We start from the raw sequence: 18904 nt of genomic DNA, 5'->3' as shown, positions 1-18904 counted from the left end.
GCCCCAGCAGCCGGACGATCGTCTCTCAGGTGTTTTAAACACCAGTGTGTGCAGTCAGACCCGGCCTTTTACTGTCTCTTATTAACGTTAGAAACTGTGCCGCTGCCATGGTGACCGTTACCTTGGCGTTGGCAGCAATCTCCTGCACGCCTTTGTCTGCCACATCTTTGATGATGGGGGTGATGAGGCCACGCTCGGTCGCCACAGCAATGGAAATATGAATGGAGTCCAGCGCTTGTGGTCCCTCTTCTGACCAGGTCACATTGACTTCTGGCAATTCCTGTTTGAGGGGTCAAAGTTTAGGCATAAAACACAGGGAAGGAAGCTGAGAGAACACAGAGGATATTGATCAATTCTCTATATCAGCATGGCACAGACTGCAATGTGTTTAGGTCAAATCACAGGATTATGTTAATGTGCTAGTTCAATACATTTCATTTGGCAACTAACCCAAAGAACCCCCCAGGAAAATTAACCAAGAAAGCCAGAGAATCCACAGTGAAGCTGATGAGAGTAAGATTATTATAATATTTATATTTATGAAACACCTCAAGTGTCAGGTGTTTAAACAGCCAGGTTTTTGTGCCTTCTATGAATCTTCAGAACAGAAGTACAGAGTACTTTCTGGCTTCTCAGAAACATCCAAGCTGTACTTTAAAACCCCGATTTTAAGAATAGAGGAGCTAGTAAGGGAATCACTGCTATATATAGCTGCTATATGACAATAGGATCAATTTCAGGTCCAATTTGTTCTGATATTTATTCAAATTTAAACATAACATTTTATTTGTATTTATTGTAGAAAAAAACAGAAAAAAAAACTATTTGTGGCAAATTGGGAATAAGTCTGTTCAGAACACAATGTTATTAGACAATAACTGTAGTGCAGTAGTGCATCATATCACCCCATTGTGTTTCATATCATCATTACCAGTGTATCTGCTGTAGGATGAACCTCACTTGGAAATTCAGAAGAATCTACTAATCGCCATGCTTCACTCTGAATCTCCACACATGTTGCAATGCATGTCATCAGACTGCTTTTTAAACGACTGATGTTGCAACAATTCAAAATGAAAGTCTTTCATTTTTCTTTCTTTTTTTTTTTTTTTTTTTTAAGTTGCTTGTTATTCGCATGCAGTGCGAGGACAGCATCATAATCACTTGTTCATTCTATCAGGCATGACGTGTTGTGGATCATAAGTTTTACTAATGATTGGGTTATTTATATATAAGAAGATAAAAGAAAGGGATTGTTCGAACAGGCATAACTTTATGACCACCTGCCTAATATGGTGTTGGTCCCCATTTGCTGCAAAAAGAGTACTGGCCCATTGAGCATAAATAGCATTCACTTCCCACACGGGCCGGCCTTCGCTCCCCACGTGCATCAGTGAGCCTCGGCCATCCATGACCCTGTCGCCGGTTCACCCCTGTTCCTTCCTTGGGCCATTTTTGATAGATACTGAGCACTAAAGACCGGGAACACCCAACAAGAGCTGCAGTTTTGGAGATGTTCTGACCCACTCATCCAACCATCACAATTTGGCCCTTGTCCAGTGCTTGCCCATGTTTCCTGCTTCTAACATGCCAACATTGACACCAAAATTGTTAATATAACATATCTAAAACACAAACAGGTGCCATGATGAAGAGATAATCAGTGTTATCACTCACTGGCCATAATGTTATAAGGTCATAATGTTATGCCTGGTCAGTGTGTTTCAATTAGAATCCTACTAGACTGAATTTAGTCAATATAGTCAAGTAGTCAATATTTCTTGCTAGTACAAATAATCTTTGAACAATTGTTTTGTAAACAAGCCTATAGTGACAACCTTTTTTTTTTTTTTTTTTACCCTGCAGGATAATATCTGGTCAAATTCATTATTTGGTATTAATCATGTTAACAATGTCCTATCAACAAGCAATGACTTGTCAGCCTCAGAACATCTCCAGATGTACAGTACAGACCAAAAGTTTGGACACACCTTCTCATTCAAAGAGTTTTCTTTATTTTCATGACTTTGAAAATTGTAGAGTCACACTGAAGGCATCAAGGGCTATTTGACCAAGAAGGAGAGTGATGGGGTGCTGCGCCAGATGACCTGGCCTCCACAGTCACCGGACCTGAACCCAATCGAGATGGTTTAGGGGTGAGCTGGACCGCAGAGTGAAGGCAAAAGGGCCAACAAGTGCCAAGCATCTCTCGGGGAACTCCTTCAAGACTGTTGGAAGACCATTTCAGGTGACTACCTCTTGAAGCTCATCAAGAGAATGCCAAGAGTGTGCAAAGCAGTAATCAAAGCAAAAGGTGGCTACTTTGAAGAACCTACAATATGACATTTTTCAGTTGTTTCACACTTTTTTGTTATGTATATAATTTCATATATAATTCCACATGTGTTAATTCATAGTTTTGATGCCTTCAGTGTGAATCTACAATTTTCATAGTCATGAAAATAAAGAAAACTCTTTGAATGAGAAGGTGTGTCCAAACTTTTGGTCTGTACTGTAGATGCACAGAGGTCAGGCAATGAGGTTCCAATCATATTATCCACTGATGTAGCACTTCTGTGTTACTAATTTGCTGAAGACATACACAAAATCATTAAATAATACAATTCCAATAACGTACAACAACATACATGATTAAATATTTAAGGTAGCCCTTAAAAATAGAGCTATGCCCTCTGAAGCCAGTATTCCTAAAGCTCATTGAGCTGAATTGTATGTTGTGCTTAAGGGCTTACAGACTCGTTTTCCACTTCCACTATCCCGGAGTTGTGTGTCTGCCATCTCAGAGGAAGCAGATGACAAGCTACGAGAATTGTGCAGAAGAAAATATTGCTGCTCTGAGCGGCACGCTCGGTGTTATGACAGATATCAGCGAGTACGCTGGCAGAGGCAGGAAGAGAGAAAGCTCCTAAACAATGGGGTGACAATCAGATTTTAATAGTGATTTTTTTTCCCTCCCCCTTCTTTCCCCTCTTTCTTCCCATTTTCAAAAGCCTGTCTGTTGATGGTGACATACATCTGGCTAATTTCCTCTTTACTCTGACTAACAGATGGAGAAAAAGGGAAAGAGACCTTACTTAAAATCAGTTCTATTTTAAAGCTTGTCATCATGCCATAGAAGAGGCCTAATGGATCTACAAGAGCAGTTTCAGGACAGGGAAGCTGTAAACCAGAGGTTTTGTTTTAAATGTTACATTACTCCCTCCTCGCAGCAAATCAGCACCTTTCATTTTATATTCATCAGCATCTATATTGACATTTAACCTGTCATTATAAATGGCAAAGTGATTTCAAATGTCATAAAGCAGTAAAAATGTCATCTTACTTTGAGTGCAACAGCAGCAGCTTTGATAATGAAGTCATTGACAGACACCTTGATCTCCTCTACAAAGAGAGATAAAGAGAGAGAGAGAGAGGGAGAGAAATAAATAATAACCTTGGGAGATTAAAACTCTTTATGCTTGGTTTATTTGGTTTTTACTTTGGAAAATTTTTACATAACTCTGTTCACTTTAAAAATAATCACCTAGATTGCGGTGGTACAAACATCTGTACATGTTCTGAAGATATATACATTTCCCCAAGGCATTTAACTGCATATTAACACAAAGCATCCTAGAAAGGTTCACAGAGCCCATGTAAAGACTAGAGTGCATTGAGAATGAGTTTCTACAAGACGCCAGACAGAACTCTGGTTCAAAATATTTTTTTTTTTTACTTTAAAGGAAGCTTAAAGAGCAAAAAAGACGAATCACAAGAAACAAACGAAGACCTGTCCTTAGTAAATGCTTAGTCAGGGTTGCAGGACTTTAAATTAGGCTACTAGAACCAGCTAAATCTGTTGGAGAATTTCTACCTCACAGCTCCGTGGCCTGATCCTGAGCTTAGGTTACTGGTGGTATGAAGCTTGCAAGCATGTTCTCGCTGTACTCAGGCATGTTCTCTAATTTCTTTCTGCCTTTCAAGGACATACAAGTGGGTGGACTTGCTACTGTAAAATACCCCAGGTGTAAAAGAGCATATGGGTATAAATAGCATCCTGCAAAAACCCTGCTGATCCATCCTGGGTGAATTCTCCCACTTTGTGCCCAATGTTACTGGGATTAGCTTTGGGCCCTACACAACCCTGACAAAGACAAAGCGACTACCGGAAAAATAAATGCTTAATTTAAAAAAAAAATAAAAAAAAAATCATAGTAAGTGCTGAAGTAAAAGTAACAAGCAGGCCAGTGAACATTTACAGTTGTGAAACAAGTAACTAAGTTTCACTCTGAAAATCAGCTCTTTCCAAAAAAACAAACGTTAGTTATGACACATTGGAAATCCTGACACTTTAGAAATGTTTAAAAACTGAAAACGGACATTAAACAGGGTGACCTGGAGTACGAAAAGAACTAATAGAGATATACAAATGAGTAGATTTTTACTTCAGTACTCATGATTTCTGGTCTTAAAATGGTGAGTAAAATGTCATCGTATTTAATTATTAGTTTACACTATTTCCCCTGCAACAGGGTTTAGTAAAGTCAACAAACGTTTCTCTTTGACTGAGCCTACCTTTGGCTAGGTCTTTGCGAAGCTGCATCACAGCACTCATATCACAGTCCACTGATGCATACGCATGAGGTATGGTTGTTTTAGACTGTGTTAGTCTCTGAGCAATCACTCTTCGCACATTTGAGGCTGGGATATCTGTGAAGGTGCCCTACAAATCACAAAGATTCATCAATAGTGTCCTTAAAGCCAATCACTTAAATGCTCTAATGTTCTACAGTAACTTAGTGACTGACTTGCTGGCATTAGTGCTCTATGGGAAACGGAATGAAAAAGCTGGTAAAGTCATCATTTACAAGAGCAGAGTGCATTGATTACGTTATTTTAGAAAAATGTTATCAAATTAAGTATGGTGTAATAACACAAGTTCAATAGGTAGAAAGACTGAAAACCGCATATTGACTATAATATTACATTAAATTTCCCTTCCACTGTTCATATTGTTATTAAATGCACAAAGCACCAATTTAAATTTTAGAGAATATAATGATATACCTCCTCTCGTTCACCTGCATGTAGAGGCCTGTCCAAAGAAATAAGTATTGACACATTTTTGCAAAAAGGGAAAACAAATTTAACCTTCTCAATTTTAAATAAATGGTTTATTCATTCGGGCCAGAGATTTTAGAAGTTTTTGTTTAGGAAAAATTTCCTTGGCAGTATGTGCCGAAAAGAGATACTGTACAAACTTTTAATTCCTCCCTAGTGCTATTTAAACCAAGCCAGAACAAGGTACTTGGAGAGAGTGTTATCTGAACAGAAATATCACAAAACAGGTTATACAGAGCAAAATGTAGTTTGGAGTTTGCCTCGCTTAATCATTTCATGTATCATTTAAGAGTTATTATTCAAGCATTATTGAAGACAACTCATGCAGTGAAATTATCTTCACTGCAGATTTTTACAATGCCCTGTGATCATTACACAATCAGCATGGATCAAACGTAGGAAGTGAAATAAAAAAAAAAAAAAAAAAAAAAAAAATGGCTTTAAAGTTATTCTGAAGAGATTCTTTGGAAAATAATTAATTAATTTCATATATTGCTTTCAAAATCTAAATTTCATAGAAATACATAAAAAATGTAATCATGTATGTGTATGTAGGTATAAATATATAAATATTACAGACTTTTATAAAAATATAAATAAAATTAGAATGGACAAAACAGAAATACTTTACATTAGGATGATCATTAAAAAAAAAAAGACACTTACTGGAGCTCCAGGTTTTCCAGGAACTGAGATGGCTGGGTGAAGAGGTCTTCCTGAGACTGGAACTGGTGGAGGAGCACGAGGGGAGGGGGGAGGAGGTGAGGGAGTAGTAGTTGGAGGAGGTGCAGTCAATGGGGCTGCTCTCCGACCGGCGTCTCCTTTCTTCAGGAGGTTCAGAGCATCTCTGCGCACAGGAGCCAAGGCACATGAGTAAACGTTTTCATACATATACACACACTCTACATACATATACACATACTGTACATACATACATACATACACACACACACAGTACATACATACATACATACACACACACACAGTACATACATACATATATACACACACACACACACACACACACACACACACACACACACACACACACACACACACACACACACACACACACACACACACACACACACAGTAAATCCCCAATAATTCGCAGTTCGGAAAATTTACAAACTTTTTTTCCCTTTCTTTTAAAATCATGTTCAATGATCCCACACACTAAAAATGCACAAACAGACCTACGATTTTGTCAATGATTTTGGTAAAATAGAGTCCATAAAAACTACTGCAACACTGCATACACATACTCATTCACACACATAATAATCTACCATTCAATATACCTTTCTAAAACTAACTTTTGGAAAGCAGCAAAGAGGAACATGAGTTTGAATTATATAAACACAAAAGATCACAGACTCATAGAACGCATAATCACTTAAATGGAAAATTGGTTATTTTCTATAGTGATTATATCTACAGGGGGAAAAATTTGATCTAAGGATCATTAAAAAAAAAGCTTTATTAGTAAAGCCGCCAAAGTAGACACTACTATTAGTAAACACTAATGATACATTTATTTACATGCCTTTAATACATTGTAGGCACAGGTATTAAATAGGAACAAAAGAAAGAAGAACAATAAAACACAAGTATCCATCACAACTGCAAAAAAAGTTTCACCTACCTATAAAACCTACTGCAAGCACTGAATCAACAAAATTGAACAACAAAAACATCAACAATGTAGTAATGTTATTACTAAAATCAACAATATGGGATATCGACATTATCCAAAGTCTTCCGTCGCACTGAGATCACTGAAAATCAGCAAACTATTCATACAAAAATGTGTGAAAACACACAGGAAGGTCAACACAAAGAGTTTATTATGAGTTATAGTCAGGTCTTAAATAAAGCCTTGGACTGGACTTTAATCTCAGCATGGAGTGCCAATGTTTTTATTATTACCCAGAAATAAACATAAGCCTTTAAGGTCTGAGAAGTCTTACATTTCAGTTAAGAAAGATACTGTCTGAGTAGACACACACACACACACACACACACACACACACACACACACACACACACACACACACACACACACACACACACACACACACACACACACACACACACACACACACACAATTTCTATTAGAACAACTGGCCTCAAGCTAGAACTTAAAAATGTGTCAATATCCATATTCTGTCAAGCATCCTTAGTACAGGAAATAAAATACTCATACTCCACAGAACCAATTTTCTATAACAGCAGCTCAGAAAGCAGTTCCAGCATTAATTCAAATTCAACAGGTTTATACAACCCCAATTCTGAAAAATATTGGGACACTGTATAAAAACCCATATTTTATTCACAGTAGAACATAGAAAACATGTTTAAATTGAGGAAATGTACTATTTTTTGCGGATAAAAATAATGGCTGCAACACGTTTAAAAAAAGATGGGACATAAGATATTGGTTAATGAGATTTGTAAATCCATGCATTCTGTTTTTATTTACATTGTACACAGTGTCCCTACATTTTTGGAACTGGGGTTGTAATTAATGCGCTTAGTCTTGCTATCATTTGTAAGACAACATATCTCATAGACAGGAACATGTATGCTGTACACACCACACAATCAAAGCTTAATAACAAATCGATTTTTAAAAACTGTTGTTATGAGTGCATTACTGATATAAAGCTTTTTATGCGATGTTTGTTTATTTGCTTAGTAACACAGTACATTTTTCAATCTGGGAGAGTTTTCCCTACAGGGGGCTTTTTTAAATTTCCAATTTCTTGCTAAAATGACCAAATGTGTTATGTCTTATTAAAAACAAGTAAAAACAGAACAGGAAGCTGGTGACGGAATGACCGTTCATAGCTGTTACAATGTAAGTGACTACAGGAACTAACTTGTTTTGCACATTTTGTAACCAAGTTACTTTGCTCCAAAAAATATTGTATGACCAGCTATTCTTTAAAATATTTAAAGCTGCCTCAAAGCCGCCTGTCTCAAAAGCATGCGTTGCGAGTTCGAATGTTTGCACCAGATTTTATTTCATGAGATCGGTTCAACAAGACAGCTGTCACTTTCACCCATTCTCAAAGCTGACTGCTTCAAATCAGACTCATCATATTAAACAGCCATGTGAGACTGCAGTAAAAGCAAATGATCAACTAACATGTTAAACACATGACTGCACACACACCAACTGGTTTCACTAAATTGCCACCCAACGTGAGAAATTGTCTTACATAATGTGAAGGGTTTGGAAAAGCAAACAATGTTCTTAATGGTTCATTTACACCTTTGGAACAGACGTCTTCCTAAGTGTGATTAAAAGATGCTGACAAATAACGACTAATGATGGTGAACAATGTGGTTATCGATTATGATTAAAAAGTATGTTTACATCTTAAGCCATGTTCCAACATTCTTTTGTCTGAATGGTATATAAATAAAAGATTCATTCATTTTCGCTCTTATGTACCGTATTTTCCGGACTAGAAGCCGCTACTTTTTTCCCCCACTCTTTGAACCCTGTGGCTTAAACAACAAAGCACCTAATTTATGGATTTTTCCCGTGTTTTTCCCGGTTTCACAAACTTCAAGACAAAAAACTGCGCCCCATAACATTAGACCAATGAAATTGCTGAACGGGTTCAGGTGAACCAATGAAATTCTTTATATTAAATCGCGCACTCGGACTGTAAACAGGAAATGCGAATTATTTGTCACACTGAAAACAACCGGGCATGAAAAAAACGCACTTCACCTGTGTTCTGAGCTGCACGGCATCGGGAGAAAAGATTCACCAATGGTGACTTTTAAACGCACGACGATGCCAGAAGAAAAACTCCCGAGAGAAATTGTTGTGAAAGGAAGGAGGAAGACAGTGAACAATGACTTTCTTGGTAGGCTACTGTTTAGATACAAGCCGTGTAACAGACACTGTCTTTCATTAAAGCCTGTGTAAAGTTCATTAATTTTAGTGTAGACACGGCTTATAGACAGGTGCGGCTTATTTATGTTCAAAACAAAAATCTTTGAAAAATCCAGTTGGTGCGGCTTATATTTGGGTGCGCTTAATAGTCCAGAGATTACGGTAAATGCCTAACAATTACGCTAGGCTTTTATTAGCCTAGCACAATTGCTACTTATTCTAATTTCTAAACGGTTTTATCATTATGACCATTCTTATATATTGACCAACATCAGACTTTATTTGCCCACATTCCCCCAAAATGAAAAGATTTAATATGATTTAATTTTATATTATGCATAAACCCATCAGACCGTATGGTATTATATTCTACCAGAAAACGTAGAATTGCAATCCTATTTACCAGAGAGTCTTCTACAATAAGAGCACTTATGACATTTATCAACACTTAAAATGCAAGCTGTACAGATCCCCAGGCCAACATTGTTTTGCAATCCTAAGAAGTTTAATTAAACTGGCCTATTTCACTTAAGGGAAGATTTCTAGAAGATATTAATTCTGAAATACAGCATGCTATTAATGGGATTTTCAGAGCTGAGAGAATAAGCACATCTCTCCTAAAAAAAAAAAAAAAAAAAAAAAAAGAAAAGAAAAGAAAAGGCAATACTGACTTGGAATAATCCTGCACTTACTGGCAGAATAACATGAAAGGTATTTCAAAAGGAAAGGTGTAAGAGGTAGAAATCGAGCTAGAAGGCAATGGGAGTAAAGTGGCAAATGGATCAGTGAGCACATGGTTTTCGAAGGTCATGATGGACAGGAATCAGGTGTGCAGCTCCCTTTTAGCTCTCTTGTTATAGCCAAGTGCACTGCGAACTTTGCTCTCTATACACATTAAGCCTTTCAGTGTCAGCCAGGTGGCCTCACGGTCTCGATTCACAAACACACACTCTCTTGTTTCCTCCATTTCCTCTCCTTGCTTGCTTGCTGTTGATATAATTGTCCATCATTGTTTGGAGATGGTGGGAATCCCCCAGGTGACAGAGAAAGCAATCAGAGAGTACACAATCTCAAAAGCATAAACACAGCAACATGGACACCCAGTAAGCAGCCTTTTTTTTTTTTTTTACAGAAAGTCGTAGATATAATCCATAGAGGCAAAAATCTTTTAGTGAGAGTTGAGAGTTAAAGCAAAAAAACTAACAACAACAAAAAAAACAAGTCTTAATGACCAAACAAAAAGGGGAAATGGATGAACATCCAATGTGAGTTTTCTATGTACCACACCTAATGGCTATGTCAGGACACAAGCAAACCGACACAGACATGCTCAAGCATGATCACAACCTGGAATAATAAGTGACCTGGAGTTATATGAGTAAGCTCTGATGCTACACCCAAACAAGCCCACTGAGAAACTCAATCATGTGGTTACAGGACCACAGAGCTTGAGTGACTATCTGTATAGAGTTTATCATGCTCTTCTTTTGGTTGTTATTCTTTTCTTAAATACACTAGTCATGTTGAATTTTTCACTTGTTCTCTTTGTGTGTTAATCTTTCATCTACACTGATTGCTGGATTGAAAAGAAGGACTTTATTGATATATAAATATTTCTTAAAAGGCTGAAGCTGCCACTGTTGCAAGGAAGAATCTGCCATGTAAACTTAAGTTCTACTAGGATTTGCTTCTAGGATCATAGTTATTTATTTGTATTTTTACTTTTTCCAATGCAACATCAAAGGTCATTTTGGTACAATCTTCTTCTTCTTCTTCTTCTTCTTTCGGCTGCTCCCATTAGGGGTCGCCACAGCGGATCATCCGTCTCCATACCACCCTGTCCTCTATATCTGCCTCTTTTACACCAACTACCTGCATGTCTTCCCTCACCACATCCATGAACCTCCTCCTTGGCCTTCTTCTTTTCCTCCTACCTGGTGGCTCCATCTTCAGCATTTTTCTACCAATATAATTCATGTCCCTCCTCTGCACATGTCCAAACCATCTCAATCTCGCCTCCCTCACCTTGTCACCAAAACATCCTACATGTGCTGTCCCTCTAATAAACTCATTTCTAATCTTGTCCATCCTCGTCACTCCCAACGAAAACCTCAACATCTTCAGCTCTGCTACCTCCAGCTCCACCTCCTGTTTTTTACTCAATGCCACTGTCTCTAATCCATACAACATCGCAGGTCTCACCACAGTCCTATAAACTTTCCCTTTCATTCTTGCAGATACTCTTCTATCACAAATCACTCCTGTCACTCTTCTCCACCCACTCCACCCTGCCTGCACTCTTTTCTTTACTTCCCTAACACACTCTCCATTACTTTGCACTGTTGACCCCAGGTACCTGAACTCCTCCACCTTCTCCACCTCTTCTCCCTGCAACCGCATCACTCCACTGCCCTCCCTCTCATTCACACACATGTACTCTGTCTTACTCCTACTGACTTTCATTCCCCTTCTCTCCAGCGCATATCTCCACCTCTCCAGGCTCTTCTCAACCTGCTCTCTACTCTCACCACAAATCACAATATCATCTGCAAACATCATAGTCCAGGGAGACTCCTGTCTGACCTCGTCCGTCAACCTGTCCATCACCACTGCAAACAGGAAAGGGCTCAGGGCCGATCCTTGATGCAGTCCAACCTTCACCCTGAACCAGTCTGTCGTACCTACTGCACACTTTACTGCCGTCACACTGTCCTCATACATGTCCTGCACCACCCTCACATACTTCTCTGACACACCTGACTTCCTCATACAATACCACAACTCCTCTCTCGGCACCCTGTCGTACGCTTTCTCTAAATCCACAAATACACAATGCAGCTCCTTCTGTCCTTCTCTATACTTCTCCATCAACATCCTCAAAGCAAATAAGGCATCTGTGGTGCTCTTCCTCGGCATGAAACCATACTGTTGCTCACAGATGGTCACCTCTTCTCTCAGCCTGGCTTCCACTACTCTTTCCCATAACTTCATGGTGTGACTGATCAACTTAATTCCCCTGTAGTTACTGCAGGTCTGCACATCTCCCTTATGCTTAAAGATCGGTACCAGCACACTCCTTCTCCATTCCTCAGGCATCCTCTCCCCTTCCAGAATCCTGTTAAACAATCTGGTTAAAAACTCCACTGCCATCTCTCCTAAACATCTAAACGCTTCTACCGGTATGTCATCTGGTCCAACCGACTTTCCATTCTTCATCCTCTTAATCGCTGCTCTCACTTCCTCCTTACTAATCCTATCTACATCCTGCTTCACCAACTCCACATCCTCCAACCTTCTCTCTCTCTGATTTTCCTCATTCATCAGCTGCTCAAAATACTCCCTCCATCTTCTCAACACACTCTCCTCACTAGTCAACACATTTCCCTCTCCATCCTTTATTGCTCTAACTTGCAGTACATCCTTCCCAGCTCGGTCCCTCTGCCTGACCAATCGGTATAAATCCTTTTCTCCTTCCTTAGTGTCCAACCTCTTATACAGCTCCTCATATGCCTTTTCCTTGGCTTTCGCCACATCCCTTTTAACCTGCTGCCGCATCTCCTTGTACTCCTGCCTACTCTTCTCATCACTCTGTCGATCCCACTTCTGTTTTGCCAACCTCTTTCCCCTAATGCTCTACTGCACTTCCTCTTTCCACCACCACGTCTCCTTGTCTTGCTTTCTATTTCCAGATGTCACACCAAGTACTTTTCTAGCTGCCTCCCTCATCACTCCTGCAGTAGTTGCCCAATCATCCGGCACCTCTTCACCACCACCAAGCCCCTGTCTGACCTCTTCCCTGAACCTCACACTACACTCTTCCTCCTTCAGTTTCCACCATCTTATTCTTCTTTCAAACCTTACTTTCCTCCTCTTCTTCTTCGCCTCCAAAACCATCCTACAGACCACCATCCGATGCTGTCTAGCTACACTGTCCCCCGCCAACACCTTACAGTCTCCAATCTCCTTCAGGTTGCATCTCCTACACAGAAGATAATCCACCTGTGTGCACCTTCCTCCACTCTTATACGTCACCCTATGATCCTCCTTCTTCTTAAAATACGTGTTCACCACTGCCATTTCCATCCTTTTAGCAAAATCTACCACCATCTGCCCTTCCACATTTCTCTCCTTAAAACCATACCTACCCATCACCTCCTCATCACCTCTGTTCCCTTCACCTACATGCCCATTAAAGTCTGCCCCAATCACCAATCGTTCTTTCCTAGGTACACCATCTACCACTTCATCTAATTCACTCCAGAATCTTTCTTTCTCCTCCATCTCACAGCCAACTTGTGGAGCATAGGCACTGATGACATTTATCATCATCCCTTCAACTTCCACCTTCACGATCATCACCCTATCAGAAACTCTCTTCACCTCCACTACACTCTTACTGTATGCTTCTTTCAGAATCACCCCTACACCATTTCTCTTCCCATCCACACCATGGTAAAACAGTTTAAACCCACCTCCAATGTTCCTGGCCTTACTCCCTTTCCACTTGGTCTCCTGAACACACAACACATCTACCTTTCTCCTCTCCATCATATCAGCTATCTCTCTCCCTTTACCCGTCATAGTACCAACATTTAAAGTACCAACCCGAACCTCTACTCTCCTACACTGCTCCTTTTCCTGCCGTCTCTGTAGACGTCTTCCTCCTCTCCTTCTCCTCCTTCGGCCAACAGTAGCCCAATTTCCACCGGTACCCTGTCGGCTAACGATACCTGTGGCGGTCGTTGTTAACCCGGGCCTCGACCGATCCGGTATGAAATTCTCATTTGTGATCCGCATATTTGATTTGGCACATGTTTTACGCTGGATGCCCTTCCTAACGCAACCCTCCCCATTTACCCGGGCTTGGGACCGGCACTAAGAGTACACTGGCTTGTGCCCCCCTAATGGCTGGGTTTCATTTTGGTACAATATTAACTCTATATCTTACTTAATCATTTGTTTAGGGCTAATTTAACAATCTTTTGTGAACCCTGTAAAAATGTCTTTTTGAACACCCCTAACATTTAAATGCCACTGTTTGTATTATTTCCATAGAACAAAGCATAGTCATTGGTGTGCCATAGCCTACACACACTGTAATTCTGTGAGAGACTTGTTATTTTAAACCATGCCTCACAGTTTGTGGGAAATCCCGCAGGTTTTCTGGGGAGGGACAAGTGCTTTAATTAGTCCCACTGAAAAGTTCCAACTAAGAGTACAGTACGATCAGCTTTTACACAAACTGGTATAAATTCAAATGATGTGATATTGGGACTATTTTGCATGCAAGCAAAACACACTGCACATGTAACTCGTTTTTTTTTTTTTTTTCTTTTTCGAAAATGAATGCCCTCAATGCCCCCTCCCCTTTCTTTGAAAAGATTACGTAATCGTGGGTGACCTCATCCAAATGCACTGTGCCATGTTGCCATGCAATTTTGCACACTCAGAGCAACAAGGAGGCTGCTCTCCCGAGAATATTATCCGATAAACTTGCACAACACATGTGGGAGAACATATTTAGTGATAAACAGAGGGTCATGAAGATAAAGACAGGAAAATATTGTCTGCAGTTGTGTCGCTATGTACGGATATGCAGATATGATCTCTCTTCAAAAGACAGGGAACAAGGCTATGGTCTTAAATGACCTTGAGTCATTGCGTTTCCCCTCTCTGCCCAATCGCATAGAAAAATTACACATTTTGTTCTACTGATTGTGCCATGACATTTTGTACACACAAGGCTTGAGCAATTCAAAACTAATATGGATTAAAAAATATGGATTTTACAGTAAGCAAAAGTATTGCACAATATTTCAGAAAATTTGATTATACCACCCCCCCAAAAAAAAACTATAATAAAAATGTCATATTAGCACTAAAATCTAGTCCCCCTGTGTGTTTTATTTTATTTTTTACAAGCCTCTGTTTACCATTAACTACTTTCCCCAAACAGACTTCACGTAATACAGTGCGTGTGTAAGGTTGCCTAGCCTCTCTTTTGTACTCAAAAACATAACCACACACAGCATGGCCACTGTTTTTGTAAGGAAGCAGGGAGATGGGGTTGCTATGGTAACCCATGTTGCTAATGAGGATGCCGGTCAATGTAGCAGGCATTCTTTCTCGCCTCCAGTGGCAGAGAGAGTGCATTAGAAACGTGCGCAGGGATCCCAAGACGCACGTCTCTGTCTGCCTTTTTCTTTTTGTTTTTATATCAGACGTTCTGCTAGCTCAAACAACCTCCTCGGAGACAAAGCCCACAACAACACCACGATTAATACAGACCCCAGGATTAACACACAAACCCCTCCTCTCTTTGTGTGCAAATATGTGTCCTTTTCTATACTCACTCTTTAGTGATGAGCCCCCGTGGTCCAGTGGCTGTAGCTAAGTGAGGATCCAAACCATGTGTGTCTAAAATATGTCTTGCAGCAGGACTCAACCGCAACCTGAGAAGATAAACAAACATACAAAATCAATTAACAGATAGAGGAGATGGGAAAAGCATATTGATCCTAATGATGATGATAAATGTATGAGCAATCACTGACGCTGCAATGGTTATTGAATTATACACTTAGACAATTTATTAGTTTTTAATATTATTCAATTGACTGGTTGAGTAGAAACATTATACTGAGGTATTTTCATCTCTAAAGGCCATTATAAATCTCTGTTTAATTTAGTGTAACATTAGTAGTGTTAATAGCTTAATGGTTGGCAGTATTTAGGAGAAGCTAGCAAAAATTTGGTTTAATGGCAAAGCTTTTTGTCTCTTTAAAAAACAACAACAAAAAAGGGAACTCAAAGAGGTGCTTTTATAGACCATTTCAAGGATGTAAACAATACCAAACGCGTTGCGATGATACTGTGATGGTGTCTGGTCCTAAAGCATTTCCGGTGACACGGTTTTTAGTGCACGGACCTGCTGAAACAAACTGACTAGAAATTTTAAGTTTCACTTTTTAAGTAAAACAGAACAGCTAAGATATTTAGAAACGCTAAAAAAAAAAAAAAAAAAAAAAAAAAAAAAAAAAAAAAAAAAAAAAAGACGTAGAATTACCAAGACATCAGACGACAACTTTTCACTCCGAACATTAAACGTTTACCTGCAGTATCGTCTCCAGACGTGAATTATTATCTGGTTGAGGGCGAGTGCGTCTACACGAGGGGACTGGTAAAGATTAATCGTAGTCTGAATTTAGTCATGCGGTGTGGATGATGTTTATCTTGTGTTTGGTGAAGGTTGAAACAAGTCAAACGCTGTCAAAAATATCTTCTGGTTTTTCGTTGCCATGGTTACCGTGGAAGTTATTAGTGCACTTGCATGTAAGTCTTTATGCCGAAGTATAATAATAATAATAATAATAAAAAAATAAAAATATCTCATTGGTAACTAAATTCTATTAGAGAGTGAAATTTAAGGTTATAAATAATGCACTACAATTTTAAATAAGATCTGAGTATAATAGCATGAGAACAGTGATATGACGGAAAACGGGAGTTGTGAGTGTTGAGAAAGAAATGGGATGCACTGTTTATTCCGCTGTGGCAAATGTACGAGTTTCACCTCCTGATGTTCAATAAACCAAGTGTTGTGATCTCCTGAGCTCCTTGCCGGTGTCTGAACTGCAGTGGCGATAAACGGATCAGCTTAAGGAACCCGGGTAAGAACAGTGAAGCTAGCGTATAACACGTGCGCATTACTAAATTAATTGTTGTGTTGTGTATTTATGTATTGCGTACATAATTATTTTATACGTTTTGAAACGTTTGTGTTTAGATTAGGTAAGGTGTGTAGCCATGTGCTGTCATTCTTTTTGGGTTTGAGTGCGCACAAATAAACAAGAAGGTGCATGCAATACAATACAATGTGACTTTAAAAAAAAAAAAAAAAAAAAAAAATAATAATATTTCATGTTAAATTCTAATTCATCATGTGTTGGTTTTTGATAACAGTAGACATCCTCTAGCCGCTAGTCAGCATCCAGTCTTCACTGCTGTAATCCCAAGCATCATGCGTTTTATTTTTTGGAAATTTAAACACAATTTTAATTACCAACAGCAAGTTATTTCCTGGTCTGAGAGAGCATGAACAGCATGGTCCAGGTTTTAATTTTGACATTTCAAATCGCAAGTATAAATAAACTCTCAATATAGTGTATAATCCTGCTAACAGGAAACTTCCAAGGCCCAAAGATGTAGTGATGAGTCGTTTGTGAATGATTCGTTCATTTCTGTGACTCAGAATGAGTAGTCGAGTCATTCGTTTGTTTTCTACTGGACGTGCTTGAGCAATGCGTCACAAATTCTCTGTAGGTTATGTACAGGAAACACATTTGAGTAGTTATTTTATCACGTGACTCCCATAGATGCTAATACGCACTGTATTACACAGGAAACAGTGACTCCCTTACAGATCAGGTAGCTTTAATTAGTACAGTATTATAAATACCCCAAACTTTCGGAAATTCTTTCGACATACTTCAGACAAAAAGTAGGCACATTTTGTGCACGTGCAGTACAAATAGTGTTTCCGGTACGGATCGAGTAGCCACAAGTCCTCTGGTCCGAATCGTTCGCCTTTTTGTCACGTGACATACTACACTATGAAGGTACTTAAAGGATAAAAGGAATGAAATGAAGTAAATTACTCAATAAAAGATTGGTTCATTTTGATGAACAAGATTTAAAGAGACGAGTCACTAAAATGACCAGATCTTCCCATCGCTACAAAGATGTCACTTCCTCACATGAACGAATGGCCGTTGAAATAGTCTATATAACCGTAAAATCCACCCGATACAAATAGGTTTTTGTCCAATCAAATTTACTAAGATTGTTCCACATGTTCTCTGCCACTATCCAGTTCTCCTCAACCGGGAAGAGGTAAAGGCTAACACACGCCTCTTCAGAGACATATGATGGCAGTCAACTGTCTTCTCAAACTGCTTCACATCACTCTGAAGAAAGTGCTATCTAGCCCTTTACGCATACACGAGCTAACAGATGGCCACGAATAATTAATGTCGCTGTGATTGACAAGGAAGAGACAGTATGCCATCCTTCCCAACTGGACAGCACGGCCAAATTTGCTCACTTCGCTATTGCTCATGGATGATTTGGAATTTCAGTTTGAACACAACAATTAAACAAATACACAAACAAAAAAATAAAAAAATGATTAGGCTATATTTCCCGTTTAATCTCAACAAAGCAAAATCAACTACATATCATAACTAACACTGTAATGCTAGGCAAATATCACTCGAACTCTTAAGTATAATGTTTGTCATCGGTAGTAATAAGTAGTAAGCTAATACCACCATTGTGTAACCCAATATAATTCCATATACAGTATAACTGCAATAACCAGTCTGCAGGAGCAAAAGAAAAACTATATAAAAAGAAAACCCTCAAACAGCTAGAAAGCTTTTTGTAAAGCATTGCAGGTTATTACGCTGCAACAGTAGCTTGATTACAAACACCCTACCCCTTAATATACCACCCGTCCAAAAAAAACCAATATTTGTTCCCATCCAGAGTTGCAGTAATTTTTCACCAAGATCTTGTATTTGTGATGGGAGAGTCGGACCGCTGTGCAAAGTCTTCTCCAGCACATCCCAAAGATTCTCAATGGGGTTAAGGTCTGGACTCTATGGTGGCCGTTCCATGTGTGAAAATGATGTCTCACCCACGCCTGACCAACTTCAGCAACCGCGGATCATAGTACTGCCCCCACAGGCTTGTACTCATCCGCCTCTTTTCTTACCCTGATGCACCGATTACTCTGGAACAGGGTAAATCTGGACTCATCAGACCACATGACCTTCTTCCATTGCTCCAGAGTCCAATCATTATGCTCC

General features: G+C 39.2%; 1 protein-coding gene and 1 long non-coding RNA gene across 3 annotated transcripts in view; one reads left to right on the top strand and one right to left on the bottom strand.

Annotated features, from left to right (window-relative positions):
• Window positions 1–18904, bottom strand: part of pdhx (pyruvate dehydrogenase complex component X) — a 43778-nt gene that overhangs the window by 3533 nt on the left and 21341 nt on the right. For both annotated transcript variants that reach the window (XM_083547576.1, XM_083547577.1), the window contains exons 5-9: window positions 15389–15487; window positions 5788–5968; window positions 4576–4723; window positions 3344–3402; window positions 122–280 (exon numbers count right to left, since the gene is read on the bottom strand). In XM_083547576.1, the coding sequence (XP_083403702.1) occupies window positions 122–280; window positions 3344–3402; window positions 4576–4723; window positions 5788–5968; window positions 15389–15487 (646 nt within the window). The remainder of the gene's footprint in view (window positions 1–121; window positions 281–3343; window positions 3403–4575; window positions 4724–5787; window positions 5969–15388; window positions 15488–18904) is intronic.
• On the top strand, window positions 509–3101 carry LOC310729436. The gene is made up of 2 exons (XR_014534562.1): window positions 509–1961; window positions 2519–3101. It is a non-coding gene; the product is annotated as an uncharacterized lncRNA (long non-coding RNA).

This window comes from Silurus aristotelis (assembly GCF_946808225.1).
Source record: "Silurus aristotelis genome assembly, chromosome: 7".
NCBI lineage: Eukaryota > Metazoa > Chordata > Actinopteri > Siluriformes > Siluridae > Silurus > Silurus aristotelis.
The sequence above is the reverse complement of the archived record's forward strand: the minus strand, read 5'-3'. Positions and strand labels throughout refer to the sequence as shown.